Source organism: Ambystoma mexicanum, chromosome 7q, assembly GCF_040938575.1.
Source record: "Ambystoma mexicanum isolate Mex_15411 chromosome 7q, UKY_AmexF1_1, whole genome shotgun sequence".
Lineage (NCBI taxonomy): Eukaryota > Metazoa > Chordata > Amphibia > Caudata > Ambystomatidae > Ambystoma > Ambystoma mexicanum.
Window position 1 is genome coordinate 337,981,161 of NC_090941.1, and position 16,400 is coordinate 337,997,560.

Below are 16,400 nucleotides of genomic sequence, written 5' to 3' on the forward strand. Positions count from 1 at the left end.
ATGTTGTAGTTGTCCGGAGTGGCTAGAGCTAATGTGGGACCGGTTGCTATTGTGGGACCGGTTGGGCCTTATATGTCTTTTCACAATGACCATTGTATCCTAAATCCTATGTAGTGAGCACTAACTCAACATGTTTTGTGAGCACTAACAACAGGATGAATTTCTGCAGTGCTCACTTCCGTTTCTGAACTTCATGCTACTCCCTCTTTTTGTAACTCAAAAAAGTCCCATTGATGGTACCATAGGTAAATGTCATAATGAAATGGATCTGATAGCAGGGACCAAGGAACTATCGGAAGAATTAGGTGTTTATGTGAAAATATTTTCAGTGTTATGTTGCATAAGCTTGTTTCTGGAGCTTGTGAATCTGCTTAAATTCACATGATTTGCATAGGCCACCATGTTTTCCGGCATTGAAAAAAGGGGCGTTTACAGGGTCATGCTGTAACACTATCACTGCACTATGTATACGAGTACCCATGATGCCTCACATTTCGGCATCCTCAGATTATTTTTCTTACATGTATAGAGTGATGTTTCCCTTGACTTATGTGTGAAAAACAGACTTTTTCTCCCACGTGGGGAGGATGGGCGGGTGCATGTGACTCGAAGCAGATACAAACTCCAGAAAGACAATTACTGGTCAGTAATATTTGTCTTCTGGAGCTTGTGAATCTGCTTGGATTCACATGCTTTGCATAGATTTGCAAGTAGTATTCATAGAAGGAGGAGGGGGTGCTGAAGGACTATTATTACATGTCTTATTATTGTAATTAAGCTTTATAAACCAAGACTGAGGGTTGTAGGGAGTTATGGGCCCTGAAGACCATGTTAATGTTCTAGGTGCAGGGAGGGTGTTTCACAAGGCTAGTCAGGGCCCATAATTCCTGGTATAGCTTGAGATCTGGTCTATAAAGCTTTTATGTCCCAAAAAACTATCTAGGTCCCAGTAACCACGTCAAAAAGTGATGATGAGGGTTGGGAAAGGCTTATTAAGGAGCGGGCCATGTCTGCCTGGTACGGCATGGCAAAGACTGCAGGCAGCTTGTGGGGGTGGTGGTGAACAGCCACCCCCTCACACCCTAACAAGGTAAGGAGTGGGGGAGGGTGATTTCCATGCAGGAGCACACCTGTGAGGTGCAGTACGGGCAGAAGGAGAGCAGGGCTGGCAGGGTGGTCACTGCCCGCTACTCTTTGAAATACGAGCAGGGTGGGACTAGTGCTTACGTTAAGTGTTAAGTGTGACCAGATATGGTGTCAAGCTGCCCTACAGCATGACTGTCAGCATGATGATCCCCTTAAGTGGCCTCATGGCTGTCAGCTCTACGCTCCAGAGATGAGAGAAAGCCCCACACCGAGAGTCGCGCCACACTGGCAGCATGGCTGCCATTGCGACACTCCCTCTCAGCATAGGAGCACAGCACTGAGAGCTATGCAGCACTGGTAGCATGACTGTGGCACTCCCAGGATGCGAGGGAGCGGCACACGGACAGCCATGCCGTCAGTGTACCTGAGGACATGGCGTGGCTTCACATTGGCCAGTGGATGAGTGCCACTTCACTCTCTAAGGACATAAAGATATTTAAGTATTATGTGGTTCAAGCTCATCTATATATTGTACAATAGTCAACAATGTATTATGAAGCTAAATGATCTTTCTATGGAATAATTTCAAGTCTTAATTTCCTAAATTGTATTCTACTTCAAAGCTGAATTCTTTTTGCATTGTAACCATTGCCAGTCTTTCATTATTTAGTCAAATCCCTTCCTACCATCCAATCCTTCTTGTTCTTCATTCCGACTATTCAATGAGCAGTGTTGGCTTTACTGAATTCACCCAATTCTTGCTGTCATACCTACTGAGCTAAATACGTTTACTGATTGCAAGATTGTCAACTGTTTGTTTTTCCTTTCTTTCAGATGGAAGGCTGTATTTGAAAACTGCTGTAATGTACTGAACTCTTCCCATCTGCTGAATAAACATTGCAGCATGATCATTCTTGATTTGAAAGCGCAGGGGAAAGCATGTTGTTCGAGGGCAACTGCCTAACTCTACATCTCAATATTCTTGAAAACTGTACAGCTTTCTACTGGAACTCACAAATGTAGCTTTCAAAGGCAACACGACACAGAGACTTGGAATGATTGTAAATGTTAAGAGTAAATGTTTGGGCTGTCGTTCAGCCTCAGCGCCAGCCACTGGAATCTTGTGCGTCGACATACAGACTGGTCCGATGAAGGCTTGAAGAACTTTTTATTTTTTTGTGGAATACAAACGTTTGTCCTCCTCAGATGTTTCTGTATTAGAGCACATTAACACAAACTCTGACAGTGACCACTAAACCCTACAGACTGTTATTCCATGTTGAAACCAGCAAGAACATTTCAAAATTTAAGGCCCAAAAGACTCAGAACAATGCCAATGAGAAGCAGGCTCTTAAATTAAAGAAAATAATCAAACACGGAGAAAGAAATCTGTTACGTTCAGTTTTCAGACTATAGAACCATCATTGGATTTTTTTCCTGGAGTGAAAAAAGAACAATTTAGTCCTTCTTCCCTAAGATCAACACAGAAGCCGGGCAACTTAATGGTCATTTGGAAGATCAACAAAATGAAAAAAAATGCTGAATGTAAACCTACCTGTTTTACTGCTCAAAATGCCTCCTTACCAACAAGAAAGATTAACCGGTTGGTTTTACAATTTGCAGCGCGTGTGAACCCGCGAGACTTTGCTCAATATGTAGAATGTTGGTCACATGTAAATAGACACAAACCACATGAGGAAGGTATTATGTATGCAGTAGTGAACTAGCCTTTTAGGAAAAATGAAACTTTTAGATAATATGTTTTGTCACTCTGTTGGTCCTGAGCGCTGCCATTCTAGTTTTACCGCATGCAAGAATGTACATATTTGTCCTGAAGTCACAGTATTAATGAATGAAAATTTAAGCATTTGGTGATGATTCGCAGAAACTGTGCTGGCCAACTGTATGTGTATATTGAGCCCTGTTCTGTGCCCTGACGCAATGTCATTCCGAAAGTCCTGTGGCTGAGCCGCACGCTGGAGCATTAGAATTATTTTTGTATGTTATTTTCATTGAAAAGTCCATGATCCAGATATAAGGAAAATCAATTGAGTCGAAAATACAGAAAATATCAGCCCAACTCCCCGTAGAGAGGAATGATGTAGTGTTTGACAACTTACAAATTATACAAATTCCCTACCCGTCTCTCTGACAGTGTTTCTTTCCTCACTTCCTCTCCCTTTCTTTCACACACACACAATACACACACATATAAACACCCGCACATTTCAGTACTCAAGGAACATTTAACATAGTAACCTGCACCCTATCAATGCTCTTTCACATGCACGGGTGGTTTCTTTCATCTACAAAATGAATATGTTCAATTACATTTTTCTACAAACAATGGGAGTTTTCTCTAGAAACAGCTTTTGTTGCACTGGTGACCATGTAGCTGTGCTTTTCATTGTTTGTAGTTGTCCATTCAACAGAAGAAAGTGTAATTATTTCGTTTCCATGGATGTTGCTTTCTTTTATTGTTCAGCAATGTGCAAATACAACTGAATGAATTGTGTTGAATACAGTGCGTTAAATGTATCACAGCAATGACTGTCTCCGAATATTACATTGAAAGCAAAATCTGTTCAATGTGAAAAAGTGCATGGTGAGCTATCAATGATTTTTAAAGTGCCAGTTTAGTTACAAAGTTCTTTTTTAATATAATTGTTTTGCTTGTGTGTCGACACATTCTCATTACATTTTGGGCTTCCTTTTATTTTGGTCTATGTACACCTTAGGCTTTTTATTTGGATGATTAAGTCATATTTCCCTAGGTTTAACTAGACAGAGTTTTGCGCTATCACTCATTGATGCTAACATTTCAGACAATCGACGTCAAGATCTATTTATTCCAGACTTGGACATCAATATAGGCCATTTATGTGGAAGTGCATGCCGAACATAACATTAACAGGAACAACAAACATTAAAAATTGAAATGCCACTAAAAGAACAGTCCATGAATAAAAAGGTGTTGGCTAACTACTTCTTGCCAATGTCAAACCACATGGGTGGTTCATGTTCTGGAAACTTGCTCAAAGTATCCAGAGATTCATCGGGAAAAGTTAGAGGTCACCAAAGAATAAAAACAAGGGTCCTGCGAGAGAGAGCAGGCTATTGCATCACCCACAGAGCCATATTAGAATGCCCTCTGTTTTACTGGGGCCTGCCAGGCTTTGCATGCCATAGGGGCATGTTAAACTATTTGTTTTATTTTTTTTATCTCCGGCATTCTGGAAATAGGACAGACAAGTTACATCATCCTTTGGGTGCTGTGGGGGAAGGTCATCACGGGGAGCAGTAGGAGGAGGTGGACATGCATACTGGTGCGTTTAGGACATGAAGGAGAGCTGGTTTTTGACATCAAATGTGTCCTGAGAAAAATTCAAGGGAAATATAACTTTTGACTATCGAAACTTTGTGGGAATCCTGGTGTACTTTGCATATGCTTACTAAAAAGATCTAGGGAAATGTACATGCTAAATTTGGAAAAAACATATTCGCTCAGCCCTCTGAAGACTTATTTGAACATTTAGCACGTGTTTTCCCTCAAAAATCATGATCAACGTGTTTGACCCACCATCCTGTATAAAATAACTTTGTTTTTGTTTAGCAGAGATGGCTTTTTAGTGAAAAAGAAGAAAAAAATGGTATATGCAGCATCACAATTTTTACATTATCCAGCAATTTTTTTGTTCATTAAGATATTGGTTATACATAGGAATTCTTTATAGTAAAGATTTTGAACTGTGACATTCCCCGAACCTTCAGTTGTCTGTTGGACCATTTTAAATATCCTCTTATACATATTTTCCTTTCCATATTGTGTTCACACTTCACATGGAGAACAAAAGCAAAATCAGATGTTTCACAGCAAGTCTCTAAACATGCATTATGTGAAAATGAACTTTAACATAACAACAGAAATGTCTAGAAGCATTTGCATTGCCCCGCTTTCTGCATAGAGCCATCTTTACTGTATGTAGCCCTAACAGAGTTATAATAAATACTTTGCAAACTTTCTTTTTTTTTTTAAACCAAACAATGTTTGTCTTGATAAATTAAGTTATGTCAGTTAGGATCTTTGGGTTTAAATCCAAAATGCCTGATGTTGGAAAGTATACTACTAAACCGGTGTGTGTGTGTGTGTGTGTGTGTGTGAGTGTGTGTGTATATATTACAATTCATGACAAAACAAGCATTACTGTGAGTGAATATGTTTTTGCCCCAGCTTAGTTATACATTTTTATTTTCGTAAATCACAAATACAGGTTACACCGATGTTTTTTTTTTTCTGCTTTTGTAATATTAATGATACTAATGTGTAGTTGTTCTATGTTATAACCACATTTGCGCTCTATGCAAGCCCTTGGAGCAGAACATATTCATCTTCATGTAGGACCTATGAAAATTGTCTATTTTTATCTATATATTTAAAGTTTTCTAAAAATAATAAAAGATTATTACAAATTTTGTTGTACAAAATGTGTACAAAAATCTGTTTTTACATCATAATGCAAGACTTGGAATTTTTCTATGGTAGAAATAGATAATTGAGCCTGGTTTCAATGTGAGAACCAAGTTTACTGTCACTGTATTTAATTTTCCTTTTCCTTTCAACAATCTGCTAATAAAAATGTCTGAAATCTCTCCCCATGACTTTATTTATGGCTCCTCTTTATTAAATTGTCTTTAAATGCGGAACAGCACAGGAATATTTACTTTCTAATGGGAGGCATCTAAAAACAACACAAGTCAGCTCTTTGCAATGCCGGGAGAACAATGCTGAATGATTCTGTTTAACATGCAACTGCTTTCTAGCTCTAATGTGAATTACTGTGGCACAAAAATATCATAAAAGCACACTCTGTGGTTATTGTTTAACAAGCACATTTTCCATATTTTGTTTCCTGCCAGCTAAGCAAACTCCCCCATCTACATGATTTATTTATGTACATTTCTCAGTTCATGAAGCTGTTATTTTTACTTTTTCCCTTTTATATTGTGATAGTCCCAGGATTCTTATTTCAAAAAGCTTCATGCTGAATAATGCAAAGAGGACAGGCTGATAGAACAAAGCACATTATTCTCATTACTACAACTGTAGATATTCTTTCCCTACGCAGTTTTTGTTTTCAATCTCCATTAGTTGCCTAATATATGTTAAAAAAGTCCTTGAAGCAGAATGCTTTTCTATGAAGTGCAGAGAAAAAAAACCTTTGTATGAGACATGTTATTTATTTATTTTTTGGTTATTTATAATGTGCCTATACACCAAAATGTGTGTTCAGGACGCAACAAGACTGGAGTGGGGGAGAAAGCAAAACAAAATCTGTCCTAATAGGCCTTGTGTCATTCGGACCGTGCAAGTGCAGTAACAAGAAGTGATGCGGGTGAGGGAGAGGGGCTGCCGAGCAGGGTGGAAGGGCCCATGGGTTATTCAAGTGCGAAGGGGAGGCCAGGTGGACAGTGTCTGGGGAATGCAGAGAATGCAGCGCAAGAAAATCTGCATGCTAAGTGTGAGGGACAGGGTTTGAAGGGCTCAAAGGGGTGCAGGCATAGCCAGGCTAGTGCAGGGCAAGGAAGCTCGGCAGGGCAAGTGCAGGTTAGGGGGGTTACGGGGAGACCAGGTGCAGGGGTAGACTGGTTGAGGAGGGCCTGGTGCCCTGTAAGAATCTGAATGAACCATGCAGCCAGCCAAAAGAGGCAGAGGGGGCATTAGCAGGGCAGGGGGGAGAGGGAGGGAGGAAGAGAAAAGAAGGGTATTGTGAAGCTTCTGCAACTTAGAGAGATCCAGCTGAAGTCTGAGAGGGGCTGGGAGGCAATTCCAGGAGTAGGCATCTGCGGAGGAGATAGATCTACCCCTCACTCTCTGCTTGGAAAAGCTTCTGATCTGCAGAGAGTTGGAGCTAGACGACTGAAGGGCTCTAGCTGGTAGGTATTTAGCATGAGAGAGTTGGATGTAGCAAGGTTCCAGGCCCCATAAAGCCACGTGGAAGATGCAGTGGTTCCTGAACTTGTTCCTCACAGCAACAGGGAGCCAGTGGAAAGATTTTACGGTTGGAGAGATGCAGTCCCTGGCCAGTTCTGTTCTGGATTAGATGAAGGGGGTGAAGGGAGGAGTTAGGCAGATTGCTGAAGAGGCTGTTGCAGGAGCCCAGCCTGGAGAAGACCAGCGCTCTAGAGACATTGAGTTTCTGAGGAAAGAGAGAATACCTCTGAGGAGGTTCAGCCTTCTTAGCAAGGTCCGTGATGTGAGGAGAGAAAGAGAGACAGGAGTCAAAGATGACACCAAGGTTTTCTGTCTCACAGGAGGGTGAGGGGAGGGGGCCCATGGAGGGTGGCCAGAGTGTAGGAGGGAAGGACGGAGCTGGGTTCCCAATGAGAAGTATCTCAATCTTTCTCACATTAAGACAGAGATTGTTAGCAGTGCACCATGCCTGAATAGCAGACAGTCAGGAATGAGAGAGGAAGAAGAGGAGGCAGTGGAGGGAAGCTTGAAGGAGAACTGTGTGTCGTCCACATAACACTGGAGGTTAGGAGAGAAGGCAGAGATTAAATGGGCTAGAGGGGCAAGGTAGATGTTGAAAAGCCATTTAAACAATGCAAACCTGTAATGTTATGTTGAGGTTCTGCAAATACATCTGGTCCTCCACATAACATATAATATGTCAGACTACTGCTCTGTGGTCCATTATGGGCTCTGTGGTCCTTTATGCTGAGCGTTGACAAGCTTTTGCCATATTTTTTAAATGAATTATTTTCCATTTTATGAGTATTGTCACACATTTGCGCATGTGGGAACGCGACATTGAACTTGGGAACTTCACTAATCCATTTTATTACCTAAATAGGTATGGATTATTACAATACTCCTGCACAATAATAATATAAATGAATCTCCTTCATGGATAACAACAATTAATTAAAAGATAAAACAGGTTAAGGGATGTGGATTTCTCTATTCACAAGGCAAAGGAAGTTAGGAAATGTTCTAGTGATTCCAAACAAATACGTTGGCATTGTTGGTACTTTATGAAGCTTGAGGTGAGCAGTCAAGTAACACAATTTATTCTAAGATGTCAATCACCATCATTTGGACTAACTTGCATTCATTTGCATTGTCAAGTGAACAGAATATCTCTTATTCCTTTCCGAAAAACACTTTAGAAAGACCGCTCTGAAACTGCATCGAGCGGACTTTCTAATACGACCAGTCACGCCCCTGCTGCACACAAGTGCATGGAGGGGCTGACTTGCACGGTTGGGCCTGGCAGAAGATGTAAGCTGAAGCTGCAGCTGCACCAGGTAAGTAATTATGCCCGTGTGTTTTGAGGGAGGAATAGTTGTAGTGGCTAGGCAGTGGGGAGAAGGTAGGTGTATGCAGTTTGGTTTAGGTGTGGCAGGGATGAGCAGGCTTTGGGGGATGAAACCCCCCCTGATTTGAAGAATGGTGGTGGGTGGGACACAGTAGTAATGGGGTTTTAACGGTGTAAAGTCCCCAAGACAAAGTGACATTTTTGTATAGTGAGGGCCAGGATCAGACTGGGACAAGAAATAGGCCCGGACACCCAAAAAAAAGTGGCTCAGCCCTCGCCTCAAAAAAGTGGCCCACACTTCGCCTCAAAAAAAGTGTCCCTCAAACCATAATCCAAGAATCGCGTCAATTCTCGACTTTACATAAATGCTACTTATGGTGGGTTCATGTGTCTGTTACATTACAACACAACTCATAAAATAACATCACTTTGCATACAGTTCTGTGACAGGTTCGACAGCTCCGAGGCACAGGAGTGGCATGACCCAACCACCTCCACCACGTTTTTGGAACCTGCTGCAAGTCGATGCTTATACAGGTCTCCGCAACCCCAGCAGGGAAGGAGGGTTAGGATTATAAGCCAACCTTGAGCACAGTAAAAAGATATAGAGTCCCATTATGATTTGGGTGGATTTTAATGGTGAAACGCTGCCAGAGGAAATTCCCGCCTTTGCTGGTGGTATTTCTGAAAATCTATCTAATTCAGAATGTAGTGTACCATTGGCGGAAATGGTATTTCTGGCATATACCTCTAGTAGTATATTCCAGAAATACAACCCTGCCAGCAGGAATTTTCAGATCCTTTTTGGCATTGTATTGGTAAGGTGGGAAGAAAGGGCATTAGAGATGCCCACTTCCTCACCCCCTTCCAATGTCCCCATTTAAAGGTTCAAAACCTTTTATAGCATAATGCTTTCCGGTGTTTCCTCCACCTGTGGGATGGAGATAGAAATGGGCGGACTTCACCTTAAAATCTGCAATGCAAGACTACTGGTGGTATTCCCTGAGAATACCACCAGAGATATTTCACCCAACCCTGAATAGAGCAGATGTTATGGTAAATCCAGTGGTATTTGGCAACCACTGCTGGTTTAACCATTACCACCCGACTCATTATGACTGACACCTTCGCATCTGAAAATGCTAGAGTGCATGCAAACACAATTCAAACAGTGGTCACAGTGTGATTTCTAATCATTCAATTACATTGTGGCTAGAATCACTCCCATTTAAACGCCCCACCACTGTTAGTACCTTTCAGGATTCAAACTCGTAATGTTTACGATGTGTACTTCCTTATTGCAATCATCAAAATTATGTGTTTGCGCTTTTACATATCTTGGCAATCATCATTATTCATATGTAACTCTGACATTTCTTCAGTACATTCCCACTGGACCATTGCTCCAGTTTCTAACTACTAGCAGAGTATCACAATACAACATTCATCTTTCTAAAAGTAACATGGGTGTGTGGGTGTGTTGTGCAGAGGAGTCTGGGGAGAATGGGTGGATTAGACTGTGAAGGAGCCGCAGGAGCGTTGGCAAACATGCGTGTGCGTGTGCAGAGCAGGTCAGAGAGTATGGGGTTCTGGTCTTGCCGCACGGGCCCTGGCCCATGGTGCGACTCCCAACCCTGGTGTTCAAAGGACGGACACAGTTAGATAGAGTTGTTGCTGGATTCTGGGAATCGCCCGTATAGCTCCTTCAGGTAGCCAAACCATGATGCGTCTGCCCCCCACCCCCGGCCCCCTATTGCTCTTTACCTCTGAACATTGTTCACTGTCTGAATAACACCGCACGAGCATCTGTTGTGGTGCTCTGTTGCCAGGGTGGCTGATTCCGCCTTTGCTTCATACTCTGTGTGATTCTCAGAAATGGCATCTTCCAGTGGTCAGTAAGAACCATGATGCGAAGGTGAAGCCTTTCCATGAGAAGGGTGTCTCCACGATAAAGAAGCACCCTGCCAGCAGTTAATTTCCAAGTCTGTGTAATTGCATTACAAGGCATTACAAGGCACTGATTGTATAGCCAGTGAAATGCCACTGGGTGTGCCTCTTTGCACGATAATATCACCTTGCTGTAGTGTTTGCATTGCTTTACAATGTCTCAGCACTGGGATGGAATTCTTCACACCTTCTTCCATTTCTAAAAGGCCCCTGTTGTTAAACATTTGAGGTGAAACCTAGCCCCTGTTTGGGCAGGAGGGAGAGTTGTAGGAAGATCCAGTGGTAGTATATGAATACTCTACGTTTCCTTGGAGTTCCTGCCAGCTGTTGCATGCAGCCCCTTGAAGGATTGTGTGCTCTAGTGTTTCATGCCCTTCATTTATTTATTTGTAATGCGTCGGTAGCCCGCAGGCATCAGGGCGCAGAGAGACAAATTAGTTAGGCAGAACGCTATGTGGAAGCTGGGGTGACACATTATTTGAAGAGATGCGTCTTCAGGTTTTTCCTAAAGACTATCAGGTTAGGCTCTGCTCTCAAAATACCAGGAAGATTGTTCCACTGCTGAGCTGCTCGGACCAGGAAAGATTTCCCGGCACCCGTAGTCCGGGATGCCTGGGGTATCTGTAGCTTTCCAGATGTTTGAGATCTTAGAGCCCTATTAGGGATGTATCGTGTGAATTTGGTTCTAAGGTAGGATGGAGCCACTCCGTACAGACATCTGTGCACTAGAGTCATGGACTTAAAGAGGATTCTCTCCTCAACTCTAAGCCAGTGGAGGGATCTTCTAGCCTCCATCACATGACTTCTTCCATTGATCCCTTTTACGACTCGGACTGCATTGTTCTCCATTATCTGGCATTTACTGATGGAGGCTCCCAACAGCAATGAATTACCATAGTCCAAACGTGCCAGTATAATGGCCCTGACTATTGTAGCCGCATTATTTTCTGTCAGAAAAGGGTGTATAGCTCTCAATAGCCTAATATAGTATGCGTTGTTTTTATGAAGGTAGTTTGCCTGGGATTCTGATCCCAAGGATACCTCCAGCATCATCCCAAGTGTTTTGACATGGGGGACCACCTTAATGCAACAGTCTTTAATGGTAAACTCTTCATATTCTTTGCCGAGCTTAGCCCTTACTTGACCAGAGCCGAAAATTATAAACTCATTTTTTTTACTGTTCAAGCACATCCAATTATCTTCCATCCATTTGTCTATCAGATTGTAGATGGTTATAATCTTTTCCTTATCTAGTTGGTATTCTCCCTCAAGCTCAAACACTGACTGTATCATTGGCGTAATTAGTAAAATGAACGCAGATGGATTCTAAGAGTACACATAGATATTTCATGAAAAGGTTGAAGAGCAGAGGGGAGATACTAGCGCCTTGTGGTACACCTGCACTTATAGGGGTGGGTGATGAGAACTTCTCTTCCCAGTGTATTCTGGCTACACGGTCTGTAAGGAAGGATGCTAACCATGCCAAGGCTGCCTTGGAACATCCCGCTGTTTTTTCCAGGACTTGTTGTAACAAGGAGTAATCAACAGGGTCAAAGGTAGCACTTAGATCCAAGAGCATTAGGATCCCTGTTTTGCCCTTGTCTACTATAGAAAGCATGCGTGTTTGGAGATCCAACATTGCAGTTTCAGTGCTGTAGGCAGCACGGAAACCCGACTGTTGCTCATGCAGGATATTGTTGCCTTCCACGTGTGCCTGCAATTGTCCTGTGGCGATTTTGTCCATGATTTTTAGTACAAAATTGGTGTTAGTGATGGGGCACATGTTATTGGGGTCTTTGGGATCCGAGCCTGGTTTCTTTAACAGTGGTGTGATGGTCACCTTTTTTATGGCGGTGGGAATCTTACCATCATGGAAGGATGCGTTGATTATCTTGGATAGCAATGGGGCAAACAGTTCTTTGTTTTCCACAATAATTTTGTGGGGCATTAGGTTTTCGGCGCAAGATGATGGTTTCATTTTGGCTAGCACCTTCACCATCTCAGCCTCAGAAATTGGTTGAAAGTTAAAGTTCTCCAGTTCATAGGGCTGTAACTTGGCCTCTTTGGGAAGATGAAAATCCTTAACGGTTTTTCTGGCCAGAATGATGGCTTCTCTGGCTTTTTGAGTTTTATTTTCAAAGGCTTTTTTTACGATTTCACAGTCCTCCTCCGTTGGAATATATGGGGGGGACATGGATTTCGGTTTCTCATAAGATTTAAGGTTATCAAAAAGCTTACTGGCAGCATTAGGTGCAGCCTCAATCAGCTTATTGTAGTGTTCAGCTTTGGCATTTTTAATGCAGTTTCTATACTTCACATTTGCTTGATTCCATTGCTCCTTGGATTCCGGTGAGAGATTTCTTTGCCAGATTCTTTCTAGTCGTTTCTCTATCTTAAGGTCCTGAAGTGTGCTGTTAAACCAGCTTTGATGGTTGCTAGTTTTTCTGACTATTTTGGATTTAAGAGGGGCAAATAGATTGACCATCTCTGATATGTGATTCGTATAGTGTTGTAGCAGTTGCTCGCATGAGTCCCCGGTTTGAAAGCATTCGCCTATTTGGCGAAGTCAGGGTTCTAGCTGTTCTGAGACTATATATATATATATGTTTCTGCTCTTAGTTCTAATATGAGGGCTATGTTTGTGGCTGGGTACGTCTGGTAGACAGATCTCAAACATAACTTTAAAGTGATCTGACCAAATGCATGGCTGGGTTACTATGTTCTGAATAGTAAGGTTGTGTGTTACAACCCAGGCTAACTGATTTCCCTTCATGGTGGTAGTTTCATTATTCTTTACCAGGAAGTCAATGTTTTTTAGAGACTTCAAAGGCTAATGGCCTCTTTATCCAAGGTATTTTGATACCATCTGTTTAGATCGCCTACCAAGATTGAGGACGAGTTAATGGATTTCAGTGCATTAAGTTGCTGGGTTATCTCACAACTAAAGTCTGAAACAAGAGATGGGGGTCTATAAAGTACAATAAAATTGATGCACACTCCATGGGTTGGGGAGTATTTAAGGTGGAGGGTTTCACAGCCAGTGCAGGACATTGGGGCTTGTAGGGTATTTTGTGGAGATTTGGGGCCTGAAGGTATTTTCTTACCGCCGAAAAATAACTTAGCAACAATCACTCCTTGTATTCAGATTGGGCCATGTACAAAAATACTATAGTGGACATGCATTATTTCAGCACACAGACATGCGTATTTGGTATGCGTGGTTGGTATGCGTGGTTGGTGGTATTTTGGTGAGCATAATTCCCTTGTTTTATTTGTGGCCCCAATATCCAGAACCCCTTATTTTTGTTTAGATTTTTCGTGTAATCACTAGCGAGACCTCAGGCTTGCATTTCAGGAACACCACATTTTCATTTTTAGTGTGCCACCATGGGCAATTTCTCTCTGTCTTATCTACGGCAGCGAGCTATCATGTGGTATTTTCACTATCTTATATACGGTAGTGAACTATGTCCCGGGCCTCCCTTTTTGCCGACTCAACGACCTTCGACAAACTACAACACACACAGTTAGTTACAATTGCTCATACTGAACTACATTGTGCACACGGCTGCAGCCAAATTTGATGTTTAGCTACCTTGAAAATGACAATTGCACTGTCTAAACATCTCCCCACATCATCAGCACTGTATTGGTAAATATAAAACACACCACCCGTCTGCTTTCAAATATTTTTGTGTATTATAAAAGTTGCATTTAAACACGATCTCACTCTTTACAGAAATAAATGAAATAGCACAGTAACAGCATTGTCTGTGATACACTGAAAAGAGAGTGGCGGAGACAAGAACTCAATTTGCAACATTAAACATGTGAGTAAAGCACAGGAATCTCCTTTCCTACACTGACTGAATATTCTCGTACACACTCAGCCCCCACACTTCTGTAATTACCTTATCTGTTCAGCATGAGTTTTCTCCAGCTGTTCTCTTTCTGAATTTGGCTCCCTTGAAGATTAACCCCAGTGAAAACAAGCGTCTTTCGTTCTCAAACCGGGGTTATTGCCTGGAATTCTCAGCTTTTGCAGCAGAAATGCTTCAGCCAGGAAAACGGTCCTACTCCCAGCTCTGCCAAATCTCGATTGTTCTCCCCCTCTCCTCAAGCTCCCCCAGCAAAACTCTAATCACTGCCTCTAGCATGATACTTGCTATGATGCTGCTCCAATCAGAATCAATCATGCCATCTCCTCCCTCACTACACAATGGCTCATTTCTACAGTAACCATTTGTAACCAACTGATTTCCTGTTCCTTCGAGCCCTTTGCTTCCTGTAGTTATGTGGACAGAGCAGCAGAGAAAAAGAAAAAAAATGAATGTGCGTTTAAAAGTTCACTTTCAGAGTAGGCCTAATTCTGCAGTGGAGACACATTTTTGTTAGTGGGTTATGTTAAATGCAGTTTTATTAGTCAGGTTAGTTATTAATAAGGTTAGTTATTAATTTTCAAATGTGTCTCTTGCACCATAGGCATTTCAGGTGAAAAATAGTGTGCATTTTTGAATGTGCACGTGTGCTTTTAACTGTAAAAATAGATTTGCATCTTATATGTTAAAATCATTTTTGACTGAATAGCCTGTCTTTACTTATATGTCCATGTTAATCTGGCAACACATATAGCAATGCACCACACCCATGTGGTGGTGCTGCATCAAAAAAAATTGCTACCTGTGCAGTAGTGCTGTACTCTGTGCTGTAACACGCCAAATATCCTTACATACCCTCCTTTTGTTTTTAGAACTTGGCTACGCTCCAAGCCAATTCCTAAAAACAACTTGTTCTTTTTTTTCTTTTAAAATGCATGTGTATTGGGATATCTTTCTCTTCCTGACGTAGCTAGTAAAATCAGTAACATTTTCATTTTTACTGATAGCACAATCAGCCATCCACCCATGATTAGCACCAGGACAGCCAAACCCACTATTGAGCGTTCCCCCCAGGTTCCTTAATTAAATCTTTCCACTTCTATTATCCCCAGATTACTAATTGTAATATTGTTTTTTCTCAAATTCATTTTTATAACATTTCTTTGTGATTCAATAAATATTCCACATCCGGATCTATTGGAAAAGTATCCCTTTGAAAAAAATTGATATTTTCCACTTGGCTTTCCCAAACATCATTTGTTACATGAAACAATGTTAACCCCCCAATTGACACAATTGTATCCTTTGGAACCTGTAAATAAAAAACATTGTATTTCACCTGTTTAACCACGTATGTTCCATGGTTTAAATGTACTACCGTCATGTTCTTTAAACACGTGCTGACCAACCATTTACCTCTGACCATCTTAGCCTGTGCCATTTCTTCACTCCCCATATTGCTAATAATTACTTCACATCCTTCTGATATACTTGGGTCAGATTTCAAACCACAAATAGCATCTGTGGCATCAGGAACAAATGGTTTACCTGGACACATATAATTTTGTTCTTTAAATTTTACACATGTTTCCAGGTTTGGTATTAAATAAACTTCAGGCTCCCATGACTGAAATGCCACCACTTCTGGAGTCTTAATCTTAATAAATTTGTCCTCTTGCCAAAATCCCACGTTGTGTACCCACTTCGTTTGATAAATAAGTTCAGGGGCTACATATGGGATGCATAGCAAAAATCCGATCTCTAGTCTTTCCAAGTCCACATATAACGGCATTGCATTACCCATTTCGAATGCAATTTTTACCTGTATTATATCAATTTCCCTCCTGGTCAATCTTTCTATCATTTGACGAATAATATCCTGCGAAACAAAATACAAGGGGATATGTCCTTGAATCAATTGTGAAACTGCAGTTTGAACTTCTCTCATATAATTCGTTAATAGTCTATCAACAGGACTCATTATGTTCAATATTTCATTTAAAGTTCTATCATGCTTAAGTATTATTTTAGTCGCCCGTTGCATTACATCCGCTTGTTCATTTAGAATGATTGCAGTTTCATTTATGAATCTTACTTGTTCATCCAGTCCCCCTCTAATTCCATCTAATGTTTTTTGTATTATTTCTAGGTCAATACTCAGTTGTTGCGC

At 41.4% G+C, this 16,400-nt stretch overlaps 1 protein-coding gene across 6 annotated transcripts in view; it reads left to right on the forward strand.

Annotated features, from left to right (window-relative positions):
- The window catches only part of DACH1 (dachshund family transcription factor 1), a 642,674-nt gene extending 636,938 nt beyond the window's left edge, over positions 1-5,736 (forward strand). For all 6 annotated transcript variants that reach the window (XM_069639021.1, XM_069639020.1, XM_069639017.1 and 3 more), the window contains one exon: positions 1,921-5,736. In XM_069639021.1, the coding sequence (XP_069495122.1) occupies positions 1,921-1,958 (38 nt within the window). In that variant the 3' untranslated portion in view covers positions 1,959-5,736. The remainder of the gene's footprint in view (positions 1-1,920) is intronic.
- The last annotated feature ends 10,664 nt before the right edge of the window (positions 5,737-16,400 follow it).